Raw genomic sequence first — 10,433 nt, forward strand, 5'->3', positions numbered from 1 at the left:
CCTTCTACTTGAAATCAGCCTGATTCCATTACCAGTGACTGTAATGGATCCCCAACTGTCCCTTTGCTGTGAAATTGGAGCTAGTCCAAATAGCCACATGAGGATTCTGCATCTGTTTTGACACTTCTAGCTGAAGTCTTTCCAGTGACTTTACTCTTTGACAAGAGCCTGGAAAGATATTAGGGATGGAGTATTACTGGAGTCATTCTGTGTTATTCTGAGAATTACTGGAGTCAGTATATGGACTTTTTCTACCATGGAAGGCACTGTAGTACCTCAGGATTTGTGGGTCACTGCTGATCAGCACAAAGGGGCTAAGCATTGGAAAACAGGCAGCCAAGAAGGCAGAACTATGCACCAGCCAGGGTTTACATGTTATTGAATGCATAACTCCTGTCAAGATGCAATTGAGCAAATAAAAAGTGACAAAGGTGCTCACCAGCAGTAGGATCATTTGGGTGGCTCTGGTCTCAGGGAAGGCTTTATGGGAAAATCTGTCAGTGTGAACTTGCTGAACTCTCTTGTGGTGCTTGTACAGGAGATAAACCTTGTAGCCAGTGGTAAAGCTAATGAAGGTCATACACACAGCATCAGGGAGGGAGAATACAAGTGCATGAAGTGAGGTACTGATGGCAGTAGTGACATTAATGGAGCAGTATACATACTCTTTTGTTTCTGAGATGTTTCCAGTGCCCCTTGGTCCTTTAACTTTTTCAATAATAGGAATATTTTGCAGCATGTGGAAAATCCAGGAGAAGAAAATAGAGGGCATAATGTATCTTGGGACTCTGGCTTTAAGCTTTATCCACCTGGGGTTGTGAGGACTGATGATGATGGCCTGAAAACCACTCAGGAGGCAGGTTATGCTGAGGGAAAGCCCACGAGCTACTCTGTGAAGGTAGAAGACAATTTTACAGCCAATGTCATCCAGAACATTCTTCAGACCCAAAGCTGCCAAGCCCTGAAAGCAGCCCCTGGAGAGAAGCACCAAGGAGTTGGCCACAGCCAGCTGAATGAGAATCAGATCTATGGGTCTCAGCCTTTGGCCAGTGAAGAAAAGGAAGCTGAAGAGATAAATCAGGAAGAAGTTTCCCTGAACCCCAATTCCTGTCTGGAAGAAGAAGGCAATACCCAGGAGCATGTCCACATAAATCATGTTCTTGGTGTCCTGAGCAGAAGAATTTCAGTCTGAGCCTGAAGGACCCTGGAGAGAAATACAAGGACTTTATCCCATCCTTACATATTGGTCACTCATCCCCACCTGGAAGGAACTGATGAGATGGCTCCTTCCACACCACAGACACACTAAACTCAGCTATTTCTACACAGTGACTCTGTCTGCTTGTGTTATTTTTTTTCATGAGCAATCATCTTTTTTATTATACTATGTTATGGAAATGCCTGTTTTATTCCATAAATTAAAAATAAAATTAAAAGAAAGTGACACAATGACCACATCTTAAGCATAGGCAATATCATACTCACTATTTGCTACCTCTCTCCTGAAACAAGGGAAATGTTTCTTTAATCCTTCCTTTCAATTTCTTTTTTTTAATTTAAATTTATTTATTTAACATATTTGGTTTTCAGCATTGATTTTCACAACAGTTTGAATTACAAATTTTCTCCCCATTTCTACCCTCCCCCCCACTCCAAGATGGCATATATTCTGGTTGCCTTGTTCCCCAGTCAGCCCTCCCCTCTATCACCCCCCTCTCCTCTCATCCCCTTTTCCCTTCCTTTCTTGTAGGGCAAGATAAATTTCTATGCCCCATTGCCTGTGTATCTTATTTTCTAGTTGCATGCAAAAACTTTTTTTTTTTTGTATTTGAACATCTGTTTTTAAAACTTTGAGTTCCAAATTCTCTCCCCTCTTCCCTTCCCACCCACCCTCCCTAAGAAGTCGAGCACTTCAACCTAGGCCATGCATGTATCATTATGTATAACCCTTCCACAATACTCATGTTGTGAAAGGCTAACTACATTTTGTTCCTTCCCAACCCATCCCGCTTTATTGAATTTTCTCCCTTGACCCTGTCCCCTTTCCAAAGTGTTTGTTTTGATTACCTCCACCCCCATCTGCCCTCCCCTCCATCATCCCCCCCCTTTTATTTTTTTTTATCTTCCTCCCTCTTCTTTCCTGTGGGGTAAGATACCCAACTGAGTATGTATGGTATTCCCTCCTCAGGCCAAATCTGATGAGAGCGAGGTTCACTCATTCCCCCCTCAACTGCCCTCTCCCCTCCTCCCACAGAACTGCTTCCTCTTGCCACCTTTATGCGAGATAATCCACCCCATTCTATCTCTCCCTATCTCCCTCTCTCAGTATGTTGCTCTCTCATCCCTTAATTTCATTTTATTTCTTTTAGATATCTTCCCTTCATCTTCAACTCACCCTGTGTCTGCTCTCTCTCTTTTACATATATATATAAAACACATATATATACACATACATACACATGCATACATATACACATAGATACATACATACATACACATTCACCTACATATATACATAAACATATATATATATATATATATGCATATTCCCTTCAACTACCCAAATACTGAGGTCTCATGAATCATACACATCATCTTTCCATGTAGGAATGTAAACAAAACAGTTCAACTTTAGTAAGTCCCTTGCAATTTCCGTTTCTTGATTACCTTTTCATGCTTCTCTTGATTCTTGTGTTTGAAAGTCAAATTTTCTATTCAGCTCTGGTCTTTTCACTGAGAAAGCTTGAAAGTCCTCTATTTTATTGAAAATCCATATTTTGCCTTGGAACATGATACTCAGTTTTGCTGGGTAGGTGATTCTAGGTTTTAATCCTAGCTCCATTGACCTCCGGAATATCGCATTCTAAGCCCTTCGATCTCTTATTGTAGAAGCTGCCAGATCTTGGGTTATTCTAATTGGGTTTCCACAATACTCAAATTGTTTCTTTCTGGCTGCTTGCAGTATTTTCTCCTTGATCTGGGAGCTCTGGAATTTGGTGACAATATTCCTAGGAGATTTCTTTTTGGGATCTATTTGAGGAGGTGATCGATGGATTCTTTCAATTTCTATTTTGCTCTGTGGCTCTAGAATATCAGGGCAGTTCTCCTTGATAATTTCTTGAAAGATGGTATCTAGGCTCTTTTTTTGATCATGGCTTTCAGGTAGTCCAATAATTTTTAAATTATCTCTCCTGGATCTATTTTCCAGGTCAGTGGTTTTTCCAAGGAGATATTTCACATTGTCTTCCTATTTTTTCATTCCTTTGGTTCTGTTTTATAATATCCTGATTTCTCATAAAGTCACTAGCTTCCACTTGCTCCAATCTAATTTTTAAAGTAGTATTTTCTTCAGTGGTCTTTTGGACCTCCTTTTCCATTTGGCTAATTCTGCCTTTCAAGGCATTCTTCTCCTCATTGGCTTTTTGGAGCTCTTTTGCCATTTGAGTTAGTCTGTTTTTTAAGGTGTTGTTTTCTTCAGTGTATTTTTCAGTATTTTTTTGGGTCTCCTTTAGCAAGTCATTGACTTGTTTTTCATGGTTTTCTTGCATCCTTCTCATTTCTCTTCCCAATTTTTCCTCTACTTCTCTAACTTGCTTTTCCAACTCCTTTTTGAGCTCTTCCATGGCCTGGGACCAGTTCCTGTTTTTCTTGGAGGTTTCTGCTGTAGGCTCTTTGACTTTATTAATTTCTTCTGTCTGTATGTTTTGGTCTTCTTTGTCAGCAAAGAAAGAATGCAAAGTCTGAGACTGAATCTGGGTGCGTTTTCGCTGCCTGGCCATATTTCCAGCCAACTAACTTGACCCTTGAGTTTTTCAGTGGGGTATGACTGCTTGTAGATTACAGAGTTCTATGTTCCACGTTTGGCGGGGAGGTGCCAGCTCTGCCACACCAGCACTGCTCCTTCCCCAAGAACCCCCAACCCGAACTGGGCTTAGATCTTCGGCAGGCTGTGCACCCCTGCTCTGATCCGCCACTTAATTCCTCCCACCAGGTCGGCCTGGAGCCGGAAGTAACAACAGCTGTAGCTGCCCCACCTCCGCTGCCCCCAGGGCTGGAAGCTAAACCAGGAACTCCTTCCACTCCCGCAGCTTTTCCCACTAACCTTCTCCGCAGTCTTTGGTGTTTGTGGGTTGAGAAGTCTCGTAACTGCCACAGCTCACTGAATCAGGGCGCTAGGGCCCCCTCCGCCCGGCTTCTGGTCTGGATGGTCCAAGCCGCTCAGGCTGGGCTCTGCTCCACTCCGTTCCCAGCTCCCTGCTTCCAGCTACGAGCTCCGTGTGGGATAGACCTCACCCAGAGACCATCCAGGCTGTCCTGGGCTGGAGCCCTGCTTGCCTCTGCTGTTTTGTGGGTTCTGCCATTCTAGAATTGGTTCAGAGCCATTTTTTATAAGTTTTTGGAGGGTCTCGGGGAGCTCACACTATTCCCTGCTTACCAGCTGCCATCTTGGCTCCGCCCCTGCTTGTGTTATTTAATGACTCCTGCTGTCACTTACACATTACGTGATTAGTGCATAATTTCTATTTTAGCTTAGGTTGGTAGGCTCAGATTTCCTTGTCTGCTTTTGTATTAAAAATCAAGAGGAAGTGGATGACTTTTTGTTCCAGGATTAGCTTTCTGCTCTCCCTGAACTCAGTTAATTAAACTTGCCTTATGGCCTGGTAGTGGTTCTGGTTTAGTCAAACTCTCTACCTGACACTTTTCTGACACCTGGTTTTGGCTGACCTGTTCCCCTACCTGTTTATTCTGAACTTTTAGTGTATTCCCACAGATGTTTTCCAGACACATTCCTTTCTTTCTAGACACACTTGATTCAGGCCTCCCATCTATATTTATGAAGTACAGTTTTGGATCCCAGTTGTAAGATTTTATATTTAATTTCAGCTTATTCAATTCAACCCAATGCATTTAAACAGAGATTGACAGGGTAGAGCACTGAAATGAATCAAATAAAGTGAAATTTAATAGGACAAAATGTGTAGCATCTGGGGAATCCCATCTTAGACTAGCCATTCCCACCGAAAGGTACACAAGATCCAAGGCACCTGGGATGGGGGGGTGGTGACATAGGTGTCAGTATCCACACAAAAACATGGCTCATGAATCTCCAGTAGAGTGGTTACTTTTACCAACCATCCCATGGACAGATTCATTTAAAAATGATATTTTATCCAATGGCATGAGAAATTAAATGAGAAGCAAAGATTCCTTCGTCTCCTTACACGCATACCACATTGAGGACACTGAGTTTACTGTTCCACAGGTAACAATAAGGAAGAAAGCGCTGCCCCCCCCATAACACACACATAACACACACTCACATATACATAAATACACACAGAATCACAGAACCTGGTATCTAGGGAATACATATGAAGGGCAAGAAATAGCCATGGAGGGTACACACAGAGGCAGCTGGATTGGCCAGAAAACATCCATTTAACAAGTCATGTCAGCATCCTATGTGGTCAAGGAACACATGTTGAGGGGTTCCCTTATACCCCTAGGCCTGCAGGAATAGCTATGTCCTCTGGGGGGGATCATCATGCTGTTATCTGATATACTTCTGGATGTCACATCTCTGCTCTCCTCTGGGTGCTTTGTCTTTGGTGAGGGGTGTTTCTGCTCTTTCCTGGATCTATTACCTTTGTGGGGATACTGCCCCATTGGTCTTTGAAGTCACTGCTCCTTTCTGCTGCTAGCTTCTGGGTTTAATTTCTACAGGGATATCTGATGATCCTCCAGGATCTCACCTGCTAAAGGTCAATGATCAGGGCAAAGTGGCATTGCTTTTATCAAGGAGGTGCTGGGATTATGAGCCATCATACCTAGAAAAAGGCTGCCAATTGTATTGTGCCATGGCAAGATTGTCTGTTCTCATGACTACTTGAATCTGGTGTTCGTTCATTGTCCTAGACAATGGTTTTACATTTTGTTGTTGTTCAGGCATGTCTGACTCTTTGTGACCGCATATTGGGTTTTCTTGGCAAAGAGTGGTTTGCCATTTTCTTCTCTAGTTTATTAAGGTAAACAGAGGTTAAATGACTTGCCCTGGGTCACACAGCTATTGAGGGTTTGAGGCCAGATTTGAACTAAGGCCTTCTTGACTCTAGGTCCTGCACTCTATCCACTGAGCCACCTGGCTGCTTCACTATCTGACGTATCTGACATGGGGCAAAAAATTCATTGTAACTCCCGCTTTAACTCCTAAGGACAGTCCTATGCCCTAGAATCAGGTGACACAGTTGATAGAGCACTGTTTCTGGGGGCAGGAAGATCTGAGGTTAAATCCACCTTCAGACATTTACTAGCTTTGTGACCCTGGGCAAGTCACTTAATCTCCAACTACCTCAGTTTCCTCAGCTGCCAAGGGAGGGCAATAATATCTCCAATCTCCCAGGGGAGTTTTGAGAAAAAAATGATACAATTTTTAAAGAGTGCTAAGCAGAGTACCTGGAACATAGTAGATCCTTGCTATTCCCTTCCCTACCCTCCTTCCCTCCTTCTCTTTCTTTTCTGAAAACCCATTTTGGTAACCGCCAAAAGCACAAGCAAAAGACCAGAGCTGTATGGAAGCTGGGATACTTGAAGGGCAGCTCTGTCCCTAGATGTTTTGGAATTATTGTGCCAATACGAGTACAGGTCCTTTGTAAGTGAAGGTTCAGAGGGAAAAGACCAGCTTTTAGGGGCATTGCAGAATATTTCTGTCCTGTGATGCATTATCAAGAACAAAACCAAGGTAAGAGGTCAAGGTTATTGTCCTACCCTCGGCTGGCCCCCATTCCTTCTTTTGTTATTTGTAAATCTGCCAGGAACCAAGCCCTTTGCTGCTGTTCTTTTTTTCTGGACAGTGCTAAACCTGTCTCCCAACAAATATAAAAAATTAACCTGACAAGAAAAAGATGTGACTCATATAGGCCCATAAGAGTTTATATGAAAAAGATCTGATTTTTTTATGTACTGGGACTTTAATATGAGTCATTAGTGTGATGTGTCACTTGAGAATGTTAATAGAAAGGATTCTGGGAAGATGTCAGAGTAAGTGAGAAAATTCCATCTCTCCAGATTTCCTCCACAAATAAGAGAAAACAGTGCTTCAGGGTGAATGCACATCGATAAGAATAAAAAAGAACAGTAGTCCTCCTGGCACAACAGAAGATCAGAAGAAAATCTGTGAAGTGTAAACACCTCCAGGCTAGTTCCACTGAAAGAGCAAGCAGTGAACCCTGGGGCTCCCTGGGGTGGGAGGTAGCCACTGTCACACCCACAGGAATTTTCATCTCCTGAGCAGTGTAGGGAGTTGGGCTTTTGAACAGAGGAAGATTGAGGAAACCTCTGCTGAAGGGATATCAGGCTCAGCTGGGCTGCTGAGACTCAGCCCTATGTGAGAAGCAATCAGCACATAACGGGTGAATTCAGAAGCAGTGGGGTGGGAATGCTGCTGGCTGTGGGCACTTCCAGGAGGGTGGAGTTCTTGGTTTTGGCTCCAGGCCAGAGGGAAAAACTAAAGGAGGACCTGAGGCCAAAGGCAACATCCCCCATGCCACAGAACCAGAAGTGATTACAAAGAGAAGTTGCTATAAATAAAAATAAAGATCAGGCAAAGGATAAAGAACACAACCATAGCAAGCTACTGCGGGAATAGAGAAGACTTGGGTTCATCTTCAGAGGAGAATACTGAAGTAAAAAGGTTCTCCTACCACAAAGTGATTTCAAATGGTCACCTGCCCCGAAAAAATTTATATGAGAACTAAAAAAAGACTTTAAAAATCAAATGAGAGAGACTGATGAAAAATTAAAAAAAAACTAAGTATAATCCAAGATAAATGAGATTATGAAAAGAAAGTCAAGGAACTAGAAGAAGAGATCAGAATCTTAAGGAAGGAAATCACTCCTTGAAAATTAGAATTGGGCAAGAGGAAGCCAGTGAAGCTATAAGAGACCAAGAAATAATAAAACAAAATATAACGAATGAAAAAATAGAGGAGAATGTGAAACATCTCATAAGATAAACTATGGACCTGGAGAAAAAGATTAAGAAGACAAAATATAAGAGTAATTGGACTGCCTGAAAGCTATGATAAATAAGAATCTTCACATAATAATATAAAAAATAATTAAAGAAAATTGTCCTGAAGCATTAGAACAAGAGGGGAAAGTAGAAATAGAAAAACTTGATTGATCACATTCTGAAAGAGATCCTATTAAGGAAACTTACAGGAATATCATAGTCAAATTTTGAAACCTCTAGCTCAAGGAGAAAATATGAAAAAGAAGAAAAAATGATTTGGATACGGTGGAACCACAATCAGAGTCACACAAGACCTAACAGTAGCTACACTAAAACATTGCAGGTCTTAGAACATCATATCTCAAATACCAAAAGAATCGGGGTTGTAGCCAAAAATATGCCCAACAAAGTTAAGCATAATCCTGAATGGAAAAAATGGACAGTCAATATATTGCCAAACTTTCAGGATTTTGTTGCAAAAAGACCTGCACTCAATAGAAGACTTGACATATAAGATCCAAGACAAATATAAGATAAACATCCAAGACTAATTACAAGGGACTCCATAAGGACTGACTGTTTACTGTTTGTAAAGGGAAATGTAAACTGTATGTCTAATACTGTAATTAGTAATTGGGTAGCTCAAAAGAAAAATTGGGGCTGAGTATGATGTGATTCTAAAAAGTAATGCCATCTAGGAAAAGGTAAGAAGAGCAATTATCTTATACAAATGAGCTGCAAAAGTAAGAACAGGCATAGAGGAATTAGATAGGGGAGGAGGGCTGATAGTTCTGGAACCCTATTCTCCTAGGGAACAATATGTATATATCTAGAAGGGTATAAAATCTTCTAAATTCAGGAAAAATACAAAGCCAAAGAGATATATAGGGGGAGAAGATAAGGGAGGGATTTTTAGGGGGCACCAGATCTGGGTTAAAGAGAGAACTATATATATATTAGAAGGGAATAAAAATCTAAAATTATAAAGAAATAAGATGGTGAGGGAATAGGATAAGGAGGTATAGAATGGTGTATAGATTAATGGGAATGGAATACAGCAAACATTGACATTTAATAGATTATATGATTGTAAGGAGAAGAGACTGACAGGATGTAAGAGTGATGAATGCAGTGTATGGTGCAGAGCGCTGGACTGATCATAGACTTATCCTCTCCAAGCTAAATATTCACATTCTACAAAAGTGGCATCTTCAAGGCAAAATGATTACCAGAAGAATTAACGTCAACAAATTAGAGCTCTTCTTTGAGTGGGAACAGTTTGTTGCTAACTTGGAAGGAAAGTTGAGCGAGCACAGAGTTGGCAACAGTGGAGCAGAAAAGAAGTGAGCAGCTTTCAGAGATTTGGTGTATAGCACTGCATTTCCTCACCTGGGGCAGAACAAGCTGCTAAATGAAAAACAAGAACTCCACAGGGTTTACCAGCAGGATAGTTTACTACAGTCTCAATTTATTCAACAGCTCAAAGCATTTCTCTCCTTCCAAATGGATTAAGGATTTTTTTTGCACTTATTCTATACCTTTGGTTAGTTGGTTAATTAATTCAGCAGAACCGTTTGGGAATCGTTCATATCTTTTGACAGTATTTTATACCTTTGATTGACTGATTCACTTGGGAAGTCTGAACCTTCTGTTTTACTAGTGTGAAGGAGACCTCTTTTACACAAGCATCTGCAGGGCTATTACGTGGTATCAGAGGATAGAACCACGTCAATGGGCGTAAGCTGTATGGGCCACCTTAGTAAGTGGTAGAATCATTTCTACTGGAAGTTGTCACAGAAATGCTAGATGAAAACTTGTCTAGTTCACTGAAGAAGGGACTCTTGTTCATTTGTGGATTGGACTAAAGATCCTTTAAACTCTTTGAGATTCTGTGATTGCTCTAAGTACCTAAGGATGTCTAAGAACACTTGAATAACGCAAATCTATTCTGCACCTGCTAAAAAAAGAAGAGGAAAAGGAATAATGTGTTCCAAAGAGCAATGCAGCTCAGAAGACAGATGAGGGTGACCATCCTGCAAATCTGAGCTTAACCATATGGAATGGAGGATGGATGTTCAATAATAAAGAAAAATTTGAAGAGAAAAGCAGAACTGAAGAGATTATCTACTTCTTGAATACCTCAAACAACAGAAATGCAGGAGTGAATAAATGAAGGAGGCAAAGACAGCAACAGCTACAACGTTACAATAGAAAGTCCAGTAAGAGACTTGTTTCCAAATGTATACAAGGAAACAGGGTTAAAGATGGAATTCTGGTAGAGGTGACAGGGAAGAGGTGAATGGGGGGATTATGGACAGAACCTGATGAAACCCTACTTATAGGTAAATGCTTCTTCTGTGGGACTATATTACAATTTCAGAAAGTACATCAAAGGGAGTGACGGCAGCAGGAGGACAGAGAT

The 10,433-nt window shown here is 41.3% G+C and overlaps 1 protein-coding gene across 1 annotated transcript; it reads right to left on the reverse strand.

Moving 5' to 3' along the window:
* Positions 1-202: 202 nt before the first annotated feature.
* Positions 203-1,156, reverse strand: LOC118835690 (vomeronasal type-1 receptor 1-like). The gene has a single exon (XM_036742929.1). The coding sequence runs from the start codon at positions 1,154-1,156 to the stop codon at positions 203-205; it is 954 nt and encodes a 317-aa protein (XP_036598824.1).
* Between the last annotated feature and the right edge of the window lie 9,277 nt (positions 1,157-10,433).

This window comes from Trichosurus vulpecula, chromosome 2 (assembly GCF_011100635.1).
Source record: "Trichosurus vulpecula isolate mTriVul1 chromosome 2, mTriVul1.pri, whole genome shotgun sequence".
Classification (NCBI taxonomy): Eukaryota; Metazoa; Chordata; class Mammalia; order Diprotodontia; family Phalangeridae; genus Trichosurus; species Trichosurus vulpecula.